Raw genomic sequence first — 18,923 nt, 5'->3', positions numbered from 1 at the left:
CGAACCTGGCCAAGGCAGGCAAGTGGGGTTCAACTCAAAAGGTTCAGAAAAAGGTGGATTAAGCAGAAAGGAAGAAATCCAACATGAAAGGATGTGACTGCCTGGCTCACTAGAAGGATGCTGTGACTGGAGGGATAGAGGGAGGGAACTGGGATGCAGAATCACAATGATAGGGGTAAGGGGGCAAAGAGGAATGGCAGTGGCATATTTAGGGTGGGGAACTAAGTTACATAGTGAAGGGAAAAGGAGCAAAGGACAGTGTAAGGCTAAACTAGACATGAGGATCTAGCTGGTAATGGAATCAGACGAAGAGAGGAAATATTAAGGAAGATAAGTCATCAGGAGACTGAAAAAAAAGACAGGAACACCAAAGGAAATCCTTTGGCTTTAAACTTTCTGTCATCATTGTCTACATGAATAGTACCAGAAGACTGGAGGTTAGCAAATGTTGTTTCTTTGTTCAAAAAGGGGAGTAGAGACAACCCTGGTAGTTATAAACCAGTGACCCTTGCTTCAGCTGTGGGTAAAGTGTTGGAAAAGGTTATGAGAGATAGGATTTATAATCTCGATAGGAATAAGTTGATTATGAATAGTCAACACGGTTTCGTGAAGGGTAGGTCAATCCTCACAAACCTTACTGAGTCCTTTGAGGTGACCAAAGGGTGGATGAGGGTAAGGCCGTTGATGTGGTGCATGTGGATTTTTTAAAAAGTTTTTTTTTATTAGATTAGATTCCCTACATAATGGAAACAGGCCCTTCGGCCCAACTACTCCACACTGACCCTCTGAAGAGTAACCCACCCAGACCCATTCCCCCCTTAACTAATGCACCTAACTCTACGGGCAATGTAGCATGATCAATTCACCTAACCTGCACATCTTTGGACTGTAGGAGGAAACCGGAGCACCCAGAGGAAACCCACACAGACACGGGGAGAATGTGCAAACTCCACACAGACTGTAGGCAGAGGCTGAAATCGAACCCGGGTCCCTGACATTGAGGCAGCAATGCTAACTACTGAACGATCTTGCCACCCCTTCAGTAAGGCATTTGATAAGGCTCCCTATGGTAGGCTACTGCACAAAATAGAGGCATGGGATTGAGGACGATTTAGTGGTTTGGATCAGAAACTGGCTAGCTGAAAGACAGAGGGTGATGGTTGATGGGAAATGTTGATCCTGGAGTTCAATTACTAATGGGGTACTGTAAGAATGTGTTTTGGGTCCACTGTTGTTTGTTATTTTTATAAACGACCTGGAGGAGGGTGTAGAAAGATGGGTTAGTAAATTTGCAGATGGCACTAAGGTCAGTACAGTTATGGATAGTGTTGAAGGACGTTGTAGGTTATAGAGGGACATAGATAAGCTGCAGAGCTGGCAAATGGAGTTTAATGCAGCAAAAGTGTGAGGTGATTCACTTTGGAAGGAGTAACAGGAATGCAGAGAACTGGGTGAATGGTAAGGTTCTTGGTAGTGGAGATGAACAGAGATATCTCCGTGTCCATGTACATAAATCCCTCAACGTTGCCACACAGGTTAGAAGGGCTGTTAAGAAGGCATACGATGTATTAGCTTTCAATTATAGAGCGATCGTGTTTCGGAACCACGACATCATGCTGCAGCCGTAGAAATCTCAGTTTAGATTAGATTAGATTAGATTACTTACACAGTGTGGAAACAGGCCCTTCGGCCCAACAAGTCCACACCGACCCGCCGAAGCGCAACCCACCCATACCCATACATTAACCCCTTACCTAACACTACGGACAATTTAGCATAGCCAATTCACCTGACCCGCACATCTTTGGACTGTGGGAGGAAACCGGAGCACTCGGAGGAAACCCATGCAGACACGGGGAGAACGTGCAAACTCCACACAGTCAGTCGCCTGAGTCGGGAATTGAACCTGGGTCTCAGGCGCTGTAAGGCAGCAGTGCTAACCACTGTGACACCGTGCGGCTGCACTTTGAGTATTGTGCACAGTTTTGGTCACTGCATTACATGAAGGATGTGGAAGCTTTGGGAAGGATTCAGAGGAGATTTACCAGTGTGTTGCCTGGTATGGAGGGAAGGTCTTTGAGGAAAAGTTGAGGGACTTGAGGTTGTTTTCGTTAGAGAGAAGGAGGTTGAGTGTGATTTAATTGAGACGTACAAGATAATCAGTGTTAGATCAGGTGGACAGTGACAGCCTTTTTGCAAGGATGGTGATGGCTAGCATGCGGGGACATAGCTTCAAATTGAGGGGTGATAGATATAGAACAGATGACAGAGGTAGTTTCTTTACTCTGAATAATAGGGGAGTGGAACGCACTGCCTGCAACAGTCGTAGACTAGCCAACTTTACAGGCATTTAAATGGTCATTGGATAGGTATATGGATGAGAATGGAATAGTGTAGGTTAGATGGGCTTCAGATTGGTTTCTCAGGACCATGCAACATCAAGGGCTGAAGGGCCTATACTACGCTGTAATATTCTATGTTCTATGAATGGAGTAGGTCAGCTCGAGTGATGAGGAGAAATCATAGTCAAGAGGGATGGGTAAAAAGTGAACAAATCAAATGAAAAAATTATAACCACCGTCTCAAATAAAGGTCTTGCAGAAATTGTGTAGTATAAAAGATATGGGCACTGACATATGTTTGCACATGTTCCCACACACCCAATCAAAGGAACTGAAGTACTATTGCTTGTGAACACTCAGTTAAAGTCTGTTCACTGAAAGGAAGCAGTTACTGCAGAATAAAGGCAAAAAGCTTCATCAATTCTTTATACCAACATCCCAACCATGTCTTGTGATTCATTTAATTCTGAAGGATACCAAAGTCTCACCAACAATTGTGATGGGGGAAGAGGGGGTTATTCCTTTGCAGCCATGCAGGAGCATTCAGAGGTCCACACTTGTGGAAGTTCAGGATATAGGGATGAAATAGACCGTAGAATTCCAGTGTTGCAGGACCGTATTGCAGCAAGTTAAAGGGCCACCAAGAGTCAGATTGAGCTTACTGCATGCATGCAAAGCAATGTAAAGATCAAGATTTAAAAAAGATCTTGATAGAATGAGGAAGTGGAAAACCAGATATGGGCCATGGCAACTCTCACTTATGTAGAGGTTCCGGAAAAAAGATTTTCAATACAAAAATACAAATAGCCTGTTAAAGACCTGACTATGTCAAGATCTCAAATAGCAAATAAGGAATTTATTCATGATATTTCACCACAAATCAGTGCAGCCACCCAGTTGCTTGAAGCAAGAGAAGGAGAATGAATGTGCAGCACAGATCAGAGACAAAGCTCAAGAGACTGCAGAGGTGGCTAAACACGCAGCATCTAAGAGGAAATTACAGTCTTAGTGCAATCGAGCAGTGAATAGACAGAGAGAGTGGCATTGCAACAACTATTTGCAGATGAGTGAAAGGCAGTACTGGAAAAAATCTTTGCTTGACGAGGGTCCCACTCGCCTATATTTGCCACCACCTACAGGCAGATCTGTAAATGGCCAGTTTAGGAGGCAGCACTAAAGGTCTCAGTGTCATTGAAATTTCTAGCCATTCTACAATTCTACACATCAGCCAGAAGTGAAAGGTTTTTAAAACAAATCGATCGTTTCATTAGTTACTACTAAAAAAGGTTCTCTTTAGTTTGGTGTAATACCTTTCAGGAGAAAGTGAGGACTGCAGATGCTGGAGCTCAGAATTGAGAGTGTAGTGCTGGAAAATCACAGCAGGTCAGGCAGCATCCAAGGAGCAGAAGAATTGACGTTCTGGGTATAAGCCCTTCATCAGGAATGAGGCTTGTGTGTTGGGGCTGAGGGGTAAATGGGAGGGGTGGGGGGGTTGGGTGTAAGGTAGCTGGGAGAATGATAAGTGGATGAAGGTGAGGAAGAAAGTGATAGATCAGAGGTGGGAGTGATGAACGGGTCCAGAGGGCGATCCAATGTTGGATATGGAAGGATCCCTTGGGGCCTTGGATGGAGGTGAAGGGAGTAGTGTGGACGCAGGTTTTGCACTTCCTGCAGTGGCAGGGAAAGGTGCCAGGAGTGGGGTGCAGGTTGGTGGGGCAGACCTGATGAGGGAGTCATGGAGTAAATGGTCTTTTCGGAACACTGATGGGGTGGGGAGGGAAATATCTCTCTTTTGGTGGGGTCTTTTTGGAGGTGGCGGGAGTGGTGGAGGATGATGCGTTGTATGTGGAGATTGGTAGGGTGGAAGATGAGGATCGGGGAATCCGACCTTGTTGCGGTGGGAGGGGTGTTGTTAAAGGGCAATGGTATGTGAAGTGGAGAAGATGCGCTGGAGGAAAATGTCAACCACATGGGAAGGAGAGTTGCGATCGTGGAAGGAGGCATACATCTGGACTTTTGAGGTGGAATTGGTCATCCTGGGACAGATGCGGCGGAGGTGGAGGAATTGGGAATAAGGCATGGTGTTTTTACAGGAGGTAGGGTGGGAGGAGGTGTAGTCTAGATAATTGTGGGAGTCAGTGGCCTTGTAGTATACGTCTGTGGTTAGTTGGTCGCCAGAGAACAGGGATGAAAATCAACACTTCCAAATAGAGTCATAAAGATGCATAGCTGGTTTTCTTCCTATCAGAAGGATGTTGTAAAACTTGAAAAAGGTTCAGAAAAAAGTTAAGGATGTTGCCAGGGTTGGAGGATTTGAGCTATAAGGAGAGGCTGAATAGTCTGGGGCTTGTTTCCCTGGAGCATTGGAGGTGGAGGGGTGATCTTATCGAGGTTTATAAAATCATGAAGGGTATGGATAGGTTAAATAGACAAGGTCTTTTCCCTCCAGAACTAGAGGACATAGGTTTAGGGTGAGAGGGGAAAGATATAAAAGTGACTTCAGGGGCAACATTTTCACAAAATTTAATTGGAGGGAGCTCCTGATCAACCAGCACTGAATGAGATAATCAGCGTTGTAATTTAGCAGCGAAGTCAAGGGAAGCAATGATGAGGTGATATTGAATGCCTTTGGGGAACATATTAAAACTAGGCTCCACTTTCAGCTATGTCACCACAAGGCACCAGTTCGATGCAAAATAGGAGGAGATACATTATTGGAGGACAATAGACGTACTTGTGCGCAAGTCAGAAAATAAGTAATGTCAGTTGATTCTCTGAACATGATTAGATAGATTTAAACAGAACCAAAATGAAAACAGTTCCACCTAGTTAGGTGACAGTGGAGAGAGGGGTTGGAGATGGTTTAATTAACTATATCAAAGGTTCCAGGTAACTTAGGGAGGATGAGCAAGGAAAGCTTGCTTTTGTCACAATCACACAGGATGTCATTTGTGACTTTGATAAGAGCGGTTTCATGGTGAAAACCTGTTTAGAATCATTCAAACATGAGATTCCAGCAAAGATGAGCATAAATTTGAGATACCACCACCTTCATTTCTTGAGAACACAAAGATTGAAGGCAGGATGTAATTTGCAAGGACAGTGAGATTGGATTGTTCTTTTAGAAGAGGGGTCATGATATTAATAAATTTAAATGAACAAAAGACAACACTAGAAGATAAATTGTTAATAATATTGACTAACATGGAAAGCGGGAGGAAGTAGTTGGGCGATCAGCAATTTAGTGAAAATAAGGTCAGGGGAGCAGAAGTGGGTTGCATTGACAAAACTTGCTTCTGAAAACACAACAAATAGTAAGAGAGAACTCAGAAGATAGAGAATAGTGGGTGAGGGCAGCTCCCAAGGAAGTTTGGTATGGTGGACTGGAGGGAGGGATGCAGCAGAGGCAGTTAATTGAACGGTCTCAATCTTAAGACAATATAGTCGATGACCTCTTACACACAATTGAAAGTAAGGGTAATGGGGATAAGTAAAGCTGGGGTTATCTTTACTTCCCAGGATCATCCTTGAATAGAGAACAATTTAAGCAGATCAGATTAGAATCAGACAGTGTCTTACATGCACCAACCAGATCTGGTGGTGGTTGGCTACACTGGTTGCCTTGTACTTAAAGATACAGAGATCAATCCTCTTCAGGGGTTAGCCAGAATGACAGTAGTCATTTTATTGGGGACTAAATTAGAGTTAGCAAATCAGTATTATTTATTTTGGTAAATTATCCATATTAATGATTAGTTAATCATCAGAGGTGCTATCTTACTAGTTTCTAATTTAATTTAATAACTTAACCTTACTAGCTAAATCTGTGATGTCGTCGTCACAAAAGGTTATTTTGTCCTCGAGTTTCTTTCTCCCCCCAAGAGGAGTCGTAAAGTCAGAGATACCAAAATGTCTCGAACGGTCTACTTTAACAATGGCACGGAGTGGTCAATTCCCCCAGTTCAGGTTTTTTCTAGTTTGGTTTAGTTGTAGCTGCTGTAATGCAAAAAGATTCCATGCTTCAGCAGATGATCCCTGGCTGACCTTTCTCTCTGAAATCTCTCCTGTCTGGAGGAACCTGTGTTTGAATTTACCCTTTGCCAAGGGATGTGCTTATGAGATATTATGGGAATTGGAACAGTTCCTTAGTCAAGTTACTGTATTGCATCGGTTAAGTTTTCCAACAGTAATGGTATTCTAAATTCAGCTTTCTTATATTCATGTTTCAATTTAGCGTTTAAATAAATTCTGTTTTTCTTAAAGCCAAGTGGTTTGACCAGCTGCACACACCTGGAATATCCACTTCATATCTGCCTTTAAAATAAGAAAGGTTTATTGTCTAGACTACCTTCTTAAAATACTTTGAAGGGATCTGGCCTGGTCAAAAACACATTAAATTGAACTTACTGAGTTAAACTAGATATTAGTTGAAATGTATCAACATATTCTGATGATAACCTGGCCAATATTACGGAGATTGACAAGTTAATTGACAGAGACCATCATAATTAGATTATTTATTAGTTGTGGGACTTTGCTGCATTCAAATTGGTTGCAACATTTCTACCTGTCAAGTATTTTTTTCTTTTATTCTCTTCTCAGAGCTCTCTGGATGTGGGGCAGCTAGTACCTGTCAAGTATTATCTGTTGATTGCAAAATGTCTATATAATTAAAGTTCCATAATTTCCTTCATTTATATTCAACTAAGACCAACCACAAATGGCATAACAAAAATAAATGTTTGGTGCTATGTAACAATACTACATTGTTTTGGGTATATTCATGTTTGGTCAATCGCTAAAAACAAATTTTACCAGGTATACAAGTTAAATAAAAGATGCATAAAAATTTCATTTAAAAGAAAACACAACATTTCTCGATATTATCTGATAAACCATTTACAATAAGCAGCATTGGTCAATATATGGTATGCTTTTTACCTGACCCATCTCCCTGCCCACATTCATCTGGCCCTTGACGGAAGGAAGTTGATCTCTGAAGTGCACCTTTTGGCTGGTGCTTAAAAAGTGCAGAGGACAATTCTTCCAAGTTACAACCCAGCAGATAGGCTGCTTTTTGACCCCATTCATGTCTGGCAAACTGTCTTCTCCCAGCTTGAATTTGTAACAAAAAAGATCAATTTAGTTAGCATATTCAAATCACTTACAATGTAACTATACCTATACATTTAATATGGAAAAAACTACTAAATTGAATAGAATGACAAAATGGACATAAACAGTTTGGTCATGTCCAGTTATAAGGAACAAGCAGTTAATACTAAGATCCACCTCTACTTTATTTCATCCTTCCAGTCAGTATATTTATTCTATACATATTATTTATAGCAGGATGGGAATAGATTGACTGAGTTCCCTTTCTATATTATTTCAAGTCAATTCAGATTTGGATACTCTTTCATGGGTACTTAACTATATTGTACAGAAAATGCTACATTGTCTAAGGCTAAAAAGGAAAACTATTATCAGAATTTCACTCCAATTTCATACATCTAAATTTAAAACGGTGCTATACAGAGGCCAACTTAAACAGCGAGATCTATGATAGTTTATTCCAGGTGAATAAAACACACACACACACACACACACACACACACACACACACACACACACACACGTGGAAAACACTAGGCGCATAAATTCAACGATAAAAGAATATGACACAATAAAATAAAAGCAGGCAGTGTTTTGTTATTGCTTTAAGTCATTCATTGAGGTGCTTTTTCCCCTGACTTGTCCCTTTTTTCTGAAGAACCAAAGATGGAGATAGTAGTTAAAATATGACTGGATTGAATTCTACTGTTTGGACTATATACTGTTCTTTTGCCATGACAACTGATGGCCCACGGTGGGTTTCTTTGTTGAACACAGGGATAGGACATCAGATTTATCTCAATTGCTTTGAAAATTGTTTCAATACCATTCATGCAGGCTATTTTTTCATACAATATTTTGCATTTCACATCCCAAGGTTTTACTCATCTACATATATTGTATCTGAAAATGTGTTGCTGGTTAAAGCACAGCAGGTTAGGCAGCATCCAAGGAATAGGAAATGCGACGTTTCGGGCATAAGCCCTTCATCAGATTCCTGATGAAGGGCTTATGCACGAAACGTCGAATTTCCTGTTCCTTGGATGCTGCCTAACCTGCTGTGCTTTAACCAGCAACACATTTTCAGCTGTGATCTCCAGCATCTGCAGACCTCATCTTTTAACCTTACATATATTGTATGCCTTATTTTGTACCATCCGTGCTACCTCTTAACATCAAAAGGCCTTCTCTTGTTTCATATTAACTGTTATGGTTTCAGTGGAGACTATTAACAGTTTTAATTTATTTTGAATCTGAAACTTCAAGTATTTACTAAAGGAATGAAGCTATAAGATTCTTGATTTGAACATCAGAATTCTAGTGTAAAAATCAAATGAACATGAACTATAGGCTATCTTAAATATTCAGTTATGCCAAAATTAAAATGCAATGAATTCTTACTTGAACTCAAAGGGCTGAATCCCACTTTATTTCTACATTTATTTGCCTTGTACTGTAAAATTCTCAAGTCAGATACTTATCGAAAAATGGAAGATTAACTACTTGTTGAGTAATGCACTAGTGTCTCATATACAAACTGAAAATTTCTGGGTGTTTGTTTGCTTCCAGCAAGGCACTCATTTCAAATCTCCTCCAGCCATCCTAAGATTGCAAATTACTCTAGAATGGTCTTTAATTGTGAAATTTGACATCTAAAACTTTATCCCCCCTCACAATTTGGCTATACCAAAAGTTCAATTCATTGTTACTCAAGAACTTTCAACTTCTTAAGCCAATAGCCAAACTTTTTAAACAAATTTGTTGCAAGAGATGCTTCCTATACTCCAGTTTGTTCTAAACTTCCAAACTAAGTAGCTTGAGCAGAGAACCATGCCTACAATCTAGACTCCTCTATATTTATGCTTATGTTGACCCTACTATTCACTTGTTCATTTTGCAGAAACTGATCACACACTTACTTGCTGGAACCTTTTCTGTTACCCTAATTCTTAAAACAAAAACACCACACAAAATATGTTTTTTCTTTCCCAGAATCACATAGACCATTACGTTTTAAATTTAATCTGCACACGTTTTGTTCAATTAAGAGGAAAGGATCTCAACAAGGAGTCAGAAGTCACTCTATTCAGATCTCCTCTTCTCCTTCCCAAAAAATAACTGCTCTAACAACTACCCACTGCCATTTATTCCTTAACCAAGTACTTGTCATCCTGGAATTGTATTGCTTTGAACCTTCCTGCAAACATTTACCAAATTGTTTTTATGGATGTCTTGGTACACATCATAGGAAATGCCATAATCCATTTAAAATTTCAGTTCCTCAAAAATGGTGGAGAATCAATCAGTATCTTCTTCGAATGAAGCATAAACAGCAAATACTAAAAAAGTGCTCAGGAGATCAATCAGCATCTTTGGAGAGGAAAGTTCTCTCCTATCTACCGGTTGCTGCCTTAATTGCTGAATATTTTCAGCATCTGCTGCTTATACTTCAGATTTCCACCAACTGGAGCATTTCATGTTTTCCAAAACTAAGTGCTAGGCAAGTCATAAATAAGCATCAAATTTACTTAAGCTCATAAATTTCATAATTTTACCTTTACCCGCTAGCATTATTAGGTCTATGCTGAAACTGGTACAAACTCCAGGAAAGAAGCTTAATTCATTTGGCATCATTGCCTCATATCTAATCAGAGCCTTCGCACATATTAAAATTTTAACTTTTGTTTTAAGCACACAAAAAAATCCTAATACTGCAGTCTTGCCATCAATTTTGTATTATGCACTGATGTTACCAAAAACTAAAACTAATTTAACGCACTGCTCTTTTAAATACAAAAAAGTGTGCCAAATAAAGTATCTTTTATAAATGACAAAAGGCATCATATAGACTTATTTTAAAAAAATGTCATGGTAAGCTCAAGGACCTAGGCTCACAGAAAACTTTGCAAAACTACAGTACTACAACTGTAGGGAGCTGTAGAAATGCTAAGTTAATCACAAATGGACTTGCCTCCATTGCAGGCATGGTTCATTGACAAGACCATTTCCTACATTGGAAAAAAAATCCATGATGAAATTAAGTTTTGAAGTTCCATGAAAATGATTATACTTCATACATGACGCAACAATTTAATACAAAGATAGAATAAATGCTAAATATTTTCTACTTGTACATTATATGTTGCTAATCACCTGGTATGTGTGCCCTGGATCCACAACTGCACACCCAATATTTATACCTATTCAGAATACAATGCTGAACTAGTTCTGGAAGGTCCTCCATTTATGAAAGACCAAACTGGCCTTCCTCTCTATTTCTTTTACAATAAATGGAAGCATTTCAGGAAAAGGAATAAAACGATACAAAAGCTTCGCTGGCATGTTGTAGAGCATCTGACCAAAGGTGCCATTTAGTCTTGGCTCATAAACTAGAACGGTCTCATTTTGAACTACAATGAATTTGACCAATTTTCAGGTTAACTTTATTTCTGAAATATCATATCAGTTAAATTGATATTGGATTCACTGGCAGTGCCAATATCATACTCCAATGGAGTAAATTTGCCACATGATTATGTTCTAGGAGATTCTAAGCTCGTTAGGCTCTCACACCTTTGATTCATGAAGGTACTTGATGAACCAGAAGAAACATTTCTGTCTAAGCAATTCATTCCTCTCTGAATTGAGAGAATAAAAATTGGTGTTAACACCACTCAAACTGCCTTTACCATAAAGGGGGCTGACGACTGCTAAAAATATATTAAATTACAAGAGACAATATATTGTGCAGATAAGAGAGGAAGGAACATTAACCTGTTAAATAAATAGGCCATAATATGGCAGATGTAGCCAAACATGAAGTTTCTAAATTCAAGATTGGTGCATTTTTCTCTTGTAAAAATCTAGCACCCATACAGAAGTGAAAAGATTTGTGAGTACAAGCACATAAATCATTTCATGTTGGATAACAGTTCTAAAATCAATAAAAATGAAGAATGGAATGTTGGCTTTAAGTTAAATGAGTGGGATTGCAAAGGGAAATTATGCTTCAGATTACACACTGGGATATTCCAAACCATGGGCCAATACCTCAAATGTAGCAATGGCTGCAGTGGAATTCAAACTGAGTGCTAACAGCGCCAGGCCCCTTTACAACTTGGTGGGGTTCTTTTCTAATGGTGGGCATGGCCCAATGCATGTTCACTGTAGTTTAAACATATTTCATCATACTCAATTTTTAAAATGTTAATATTAGGCCTAGGCCATTTATGAGGGAAATCAGTAAGCAGAAATCAAAGTGGAATTTAAATACAATTGGTAAAAATCTGAAACTGAAAGCGAGTCTCAGTAGCAACCATTGTAACTACCAGCGATCATTATAATTACCCATCTGGTTCATGAATGTCTTTGAGGAAATCTGACATTTTCATCTGGTCTGGCTCACTTGTGACTCTAGACTCATTGCAATGGGGATGACTCTTAACTGCCCACTAAAATGGCTTGGTAAGACATTAATTTAGGGGTAATTAGGGACAGACAACAAATGTATTTGGCACAAATCCATGAAAGAACACATTTTTAAAAAGTACTTTCATTCAAAGTGCAACAGAAATCTGGCATTGTTGTCCAAAAAAATGTTCAGAAACTGGAGCTTTCAACTCTAATCTTATACATGCTGGATAAATGCATCAAAGGATTTGAAGCCACGTCAGCTAATTGAAATAAAACAAAGAACTGCGGATGCTTGAATTCTTAAAAACAAATTGCTGGAGAAATTCAGCAGTTCTGGCAGCACCTGTGGAAGAGAACAGAGTTAATGTTTCAAGTCCTGCGATCTTTCTTCAAAACAAAGAATACTTTGAAGAAGGGTCACTCGACTCAATGTTAACTCTGCTTTTTCTTTACAGATGCTGCCATACCTGCTGAATTTCTCCAGCAATTTTTATTTCAACTAACTGGAGTTGAGCTAAAGATCAGCATGGCCTACTATAGTCCAAATCTGCTCCAACATTAAACTTCACCTTCAGAAGAGCCAAAGTTACAAAACCAATGGGAAAAATGGGGAATGAAAGAGTGTTTGGCTCTATTTATTATATACTTTTTTCTGATCATAGAAGTATTGGATAAAATGATGGTTTGTCCCAAATGATTTAACTGCAACTGGCAATTTGCATTAAGTATTTGAAAATCTACATGTGCAATAAAATGAAATTAAATGACTATATGCATTAGTAGAGCTTCACAGAATACATTAGATGAATGACTATTGACATTTCAAAATTAAAGGAAATGGAATAAAAAAAGCCCAATCATTAGCTCAATGAAGGCCTACTCCATGTAGGAAACGTATATTTACAAGAAAAAAGTAGCTTTGCAGAGAATATAGAATATAGATGAACATTTTACCTTCATCACCATCTGTGTTGTAATGGAACGGCATGCAACATGCAAACAAAACAAAGTGTTAGAAGGCAATTTTAATATTCATCAGTTAAAAAAAACCATTGCACCGCAAAACAAGCAGATAATGGTTAGTCACTTAGACTAACAACCCATGCTTACAACAATTAGTTCAAAAACGTACATGTGAGCCATTCAAAATAAACATATTACGTCAACTATTTCAGAGTTAACTGTCTGTTAACTTAGAATGCAAATTGTAATCACTTATTTACCCAGTAGCACATACATCATTTCAGGATTACACAGTAAATGGTACTGTTGCTTAATAATAATTGATTTGAAAACATGGCTTCAAGATTTGCCACATGCTACGTGAACAGTGTTACTAAGGACTACATCTGCTGACACTAACTATTGTGTAAAATAGTTTTAAGAAGCTTTAAAAACCACAAATAATTAATACAAATGTAAGATCAAAACATTAAAACTGTTACACAGATGTTCAGAATTACTGTAGAATCAAAGTTTCATCAAATTATATTAAAGAAATGATTTGTTTTTGCATTGTGTTAAAACTATGAACTTATTGCACATTAAATGTTACATGCTGAATTTAGAGGTAAATACATCACCTGGCTCACTAAACAACTGTAATTTGTATTGACACTATCAGAAAAGTTTGGTGTGGGAGTGCAAAAATATTGGTACACATCTCCAGTGTCAGTTTTTAACATGTTGTAATTTCAGACAGGAAGGTCTTCTTTCTTAAAAAATTGAGAAAGTATCTGCTTCGGTTCTACGTGCAAAGGAAGTTTAACAAAACATTCAAGGTGATAAGCTGTCAAACTGAAGCAGTTACAGTGCAGGAGAGGAACAGAGTTTTAGGTGGTGTGTTTTGTTTGAGAGAAGAAAGAATAAAACTCTACGCTAGTTTTGAACATTCCTCTTTTGTACGTAAATTTAAATGAGGATTACGTGAAAACTCTTAAATAACACTTACAGTGCCATCTTGTGGATGAGTTACAAAATGACATGGCAGTATTAAGTAAGGTTTGAATACACACAATAGCTGCTTCGGTTTAGTACCATATGCCAAGCAATTCTGAAAGTCTAAGAAATTAAGTAATCTTTTATTTATGATGTTTGCTCTGAACCTCAACTGTGTGTTTTTGGTTGTAAATAAAGGAAATTTCAGCTCAAAAACTTTCCAGCAGCATATCAAAGTGTGTCAAGGACTAGGGGCTACTTGTTTCTTCCCAAGGTTGGAACACAGCACTGGCTGAATAGGAACAGAAGTAAGTCAATTTGTAGCCCCTACCCCATAGCTCCCAACCCTATTAAATCACCATGATCTCATTGAATGATGTACGATACAAATTCCTTTCCCTCGCATCCCTTATTCAGCACCTAAGAACTAAGCACCATACTTATAGCCAAGCCAACAGGTAAGGGGATTTAACAATAAACTGACTTCAACTTTTAAACAACAGAAAATGATACAACCAATCATCTATGATGAAAATAACAAGAGCACAAAATATCCATGTCTGAAATATTCACATGGCACTGCAATCACACGATAAAATGTAAGAAGATTAATGTTATTTCCACCAATAAGACTTTCAAATTTGACGTAACCCAAATTATCATACATGCCTTTAACAATAACCCATTCGATCTTTTTAACACCCATGGAGCAATTAAATAGGATGCCAAAGAGCAGTTGCAATAGAATATAGAAGAATTACAATTATTTATTGCTTGGAAGGGGCAAATCTAGGTGAGGTAGAGAAACAGAAGGACCTTGAGGTAGAATACACTAATCACTAAACGTTATGCCACAGGTTAGCAAAAGCAGAACAAGTACAAGACTTTATTGCTAGTAGGATAAAATTGAAGAAGGCAATTTGTACTAAATCTTGATTAGACTGTATTTAAACTGCACGTAATTCTGGCCAACCTATTATTTAAAAAAAGGATTTAAAGGCGCTAGAGAGGTTGCTCCCCACAAGATGGAACATTGTTTTTGTGTACTCTTACCAAACATTTCTTTATCATGAATACTTCTGTTTGGTCAAGAATCAAGAAAACAAGTCTGGAAACACTTTCCTAATATATTTACCAATATATTTTTTGGTTTCATTCTCTTTAATCTACTTTGCACCCTCTCTATCGCCTTAAGTCCTTTTTAAACAAAATATCAATCCAAGTTACATGCAGTATAAATAAAGTCCAATCAAGATTTAAGGTAAATTTCTTGCTTTTCTTCAATCCTATCCTTCTAGAAATAAAGTCCAGTAGTTGTTCTGCTTTTGCTAACCTGTGGTACAACATTCAGTGATTTGTGCATTGCTACTTCAAGATGTGTCTGTTCCTCTAGACTTGCACCATCCAAGCAATAAATAACTTTGCTATGCTTCTTACCACAATATCCTGTATTTAACATTTGTGTCCAAAAACAGAACAGTGGACAAATTTTGGCTTGACAGCACCAAGGTCATGAGAAATCTGCAGAATTTAACTTGCTTAACACAAAATTGCCAATTTGCACCTACATTTTGCATTCAGGTCTGACAATTGGCTTGGGTCAACATTCTACACAGCAAGTAGGCTTATGCTTATCCAATCCCTGAACATTGCTCCAATCAAGCACTGGGCATGTTCCACATTTTCAACTGTTGGCTGCCAGTTTTCAAATGTATTAGAAAGAGCAGCTAGGAGTTGAATTTCTCTACCTTAGTGTCTGGTTTTACTGGATAATAAAAGAATTGCAGTAAGCATTAAAATATTAGCATTTGCAAAATCTTGAGCAGTAAGAAATAAATTAATTCAATTCAATCAATTCACAAAAACACAAAATGTAATGAATTTTTTCAATCTAGAGTTTGTAAGCAACTATAAAATTTGATTTTAAACATAATGCCAATGGACATTCTCTCATCTGTTGCCATCCCTTCAGTGAAAGAATTGCAGAATCTCTTGACTAAAATGTCATTGATTTTACCTGTGATTCCATGATTCTTCTACCAAAGCTATAGCAGGGATGTGGAAGAACCCAGAGGAAATTCACCACCACTGTACTTAAAGTCAAGTAGATGCAGTGATTTCACAAATTGGTTTATGTAACAAACAACAGGTATGATACATATAAAGTAACGCCTATGTAATTATGCTCATGAAAATTCTGCCAAATAAAATTGAGATCCATGTTATTGAATTGTTCCTAAATACAGCGCATTACCTTTAGTGGCCCCTGCTGCCCCCAAGTGGTAGATGGCACCCAAGATATGCCAGAAAGCTTTCTGTTCATCAACCGAAATACCAAGCACTTTCATAGCAGCTTGAAGTTTATTAAATTGTTGAGCTGCCTTTTGCTTCTCCTCAGGCTACAAAAGCAATTGAAACAAAACCATATTTGACAATGAAATACATACAGACAAAACACATATGCATACACAAATGCCCTGAGTATATTCACTATGACATTTTTTCAGCTTATACACTAGCAAAAACATTTGCTTGCTCTGTTTTGAAGCACACTAGCATCCTGATATGTCTTACCACATGAAGGAAACAGAGGTGATTATTTACTGTCCCTTCAACTGCTACCATTTGGCAATAGAGTTTTTCAAAATGGATAAACAAAGTAAATGATATTAACCCACAGCCAGCATTCTGGGCATGAACAAAACTTAAGCGGCTTTGTTGTTGAGCAGAGGTGGAGAATGTCTGAGGTAAGGAAACTTACTGCAACATAACAGCTTTATCCCCACATCATACTTTAATAAACTGTAAACACAAAAGAAATTTAGTCTTTAACTTTACTTGATGACAGGTTAACTTGGCAATTGGTTTCATACTTACATATTCAATCTGATGAGGTTAAATAAACACTGCGTAGATCACGAAAACGTTGACATAATGTCAACACAAAATGAAAATGAAATATTTTAAGACTGAGATATGCTTCTGCTTTGGAACAACCTTCAAGACATCGACTCTGATGGCCAGAAAGCAGTTGCAGCGGACTAAGTTGGAGTTGTAAGCTCAAACCTGCAATCCCGCCAACTCCACATTACTTGTCTGCAAAACTGAATTTCCAGATGGGTAATTCCCCTGCATCTGGAACCCACCATTAGGATAATTTGGAGGTTCTAATTCATTTAACATTAATTGCTACCCAGGAGATGTTAGTTGGTTAAAAACCTACAATACCTCCTAAAGTAATAAATTGACACTGCCCCCATCCCCAAACTCACAATTGTTATTCCAAAGTACACCTTAACCACAAGCTCTTACACACCCCGAGCTCCTAATAGCACACCCACTGATACCCCCTCAGAATGGATACACATCATCTCTGATCACACCCTTATCTGACATCTCAATCCCAGATGGACTAGAGAACTCCCTGGCCAGATCCAACACTCCTAGCTTATCCCAAGTACTTGTTCACTAACTGGCATGCTGACATCCTATCCATCTGGCATCCTAGCCCATTACATTACATGTTTACCCTTTCACAGTTTAGGCTGCCAGACATTTAAATCAGAGTCTACAAATTGTAACACGGTCAGCCAGGTAGACCTCATAGCAGTTCCCTGAGTGGGGTTGTTAATCTGGTCCAATCAGGGAGCCCTGGCTGATAGATATAAACAGGATCGTTCCAACACCCTGGAGTTGTTCAGGGAGAGGTGGGCGCCGCAGGGAGTGGAGTGCGTCATTTCCCCTCCAACTCTATTTTGATTTAGTCCCTGCCCTCCCCTTCACCGTTTGTTCACACAGCATTGCCCTTTGATGTGAAGGGCACTGCTTGTCACAGGCCACTCGGGTGTTTTCCTACTTTTCCTGGTGGTAGAAATTGAATAAAGATTTGTACACCTGGTCTCTCACTGCGTCTCACACCTGCACACACACACACTATGGGTGCTGGGCAAAAAATAAGCACTACCGCAGTTAGGCGGTAGTGTGGGGTTATAAAAGAAATAAAAAAGAAAAAAAAATAACCAAGAGATTCACACAGCATTGCCAAAAAAAAATAAACAGGATCGTTACAACACCCTGGAGTTGTTCAGGGAGAGGTGGGCGCCGCAGGGAGTGGAGTGCGTCATTTCCCCCTCCAACTCTATTTTGATTTAGTCCCTGCCCTCCCCTTCACTATTTGATCACACAGCATTGCCCTTTGTGAGGGGCACTGCTTGTCACTGGCCACTCGGGTGTTTTCCTATCTTCCTGGTGGTGGAAATTGAATAAAGATTCGTGCACTTTGCGTCTCTCACTGTGTCTCACACCTGCACACACAACTATGGGTGCTAAAAAAAAAACAGGATCGTTCACACCTGCACACACACAACATGGGTGCTGGGGAAAATATAAGCACTACCACAGTTAGGCGGCAGTGTAGGGGTTAGCAGTAAAATAAAAGAAGAACAGGATTGTCACTGTTCACTCTAAGAAAAAAAATAAAAAGAAGAAAAAATAAACAGGATCATCAGAGGTTCTGTTCACTCCGACAGCTGGCTCTAAAGAAGCTGGATCATTATCAAAGATTTTCCAGGTGTAAATAAAGAGTGACTTGATGATGGGATACAGGCCTCTGTGGAGTTATTTCACACAGCATGCTGCATAAAAAGGATGAGATTTCTCTGAAGTTTTCTTCATTGTTGATTCAGGAATTCCTAGACAAGCTTGTAATAGGAGACCTCCATGCACAAATTATCAATGCAGAACAGATGTAAAGGCGAATGGGTAATCTTTTGTCCATTTAGGGTCAGAAACAGGGAATCCAACCATGAATGGAGCATCTGGGCCATTATATTCTTGTAGTTTACAAAGAATGCAATATTTTCCTTCATTGATAGTTCAACATAGCCATAATTTGAAATCTTCAGATTCTACCTCTCAGTTGCAGAAATACTGCAAACAGTGCTTGAGAAGAGGAGCAAGAAGTTCTGGTGAAAGTTACGTCTCTCTAGAAAATTCTTCAAAGGATTTGTTGCTGCTTTGGATTTCTAGTTTCCACAGTACTTTGCCTTATTGTTATCTCTTCATAACATTTCCTTTACATTTTGTGGTTTCTATCTTATTTATTTGTGCCTGGAG

The 18,923-nt window shown here is 38.8% G+C and overlaps 1 protein-coding gene across 6 annotated transcripts in view; it reads right to left on the bottom strand.

Annotated features, from left to right (window-relative positions):
- Positions 1-18,923, bottom strand: part of myo18ab (myosin XVIIIA b) — a 308,092-nt gene that overhangs the window by 135,298 nt on the left and 153,871 nt on the right. For all 6 annotated transcript variants that reach the window (XM_060848332.1, XM_060848328.1, XM_060848330.1 and 3 more), the window contains 2 exons: positions 16,063-16,207; positions 7,284-7,457 (listed from right to left, as the gene is read on the bottom strand). In XM_060848332.1, coding sequence (XP_060704315.1) covers positions 7,284-7,457; positions 16,063-16,207 — 319 coding nt within the window. The remainder of the gene's footprint in view (positions 1-7,283; positions 7,458-16,062; positions 16,208-18,923) is intronic.

The sequence above is a fragment of the Hemiscyllium ocellatum genome, chromosome 31 (assembly GCF_020745735.1).
Source record: "Hemiscyllium ocellatum isolate sHemOce1 chromosome 31, sHemOce1.pat.X.cur, whole genome shotgun sequence".
In the NCBI taxonomy this organism is placed as follows: domain Eukaryota; kingdom Metazoa; phylum Chordata; class Chondrichthyes; order Orectolobiformes; family Hemiscylliidae; genus Hemiscyllium; species Hemiscyllium ocellatum.
The sequence above is the reverse complement of the archived record's forward strand: the minus strand, read 5'-3'. Positions and strand labels throughout refer to the sequence as shown.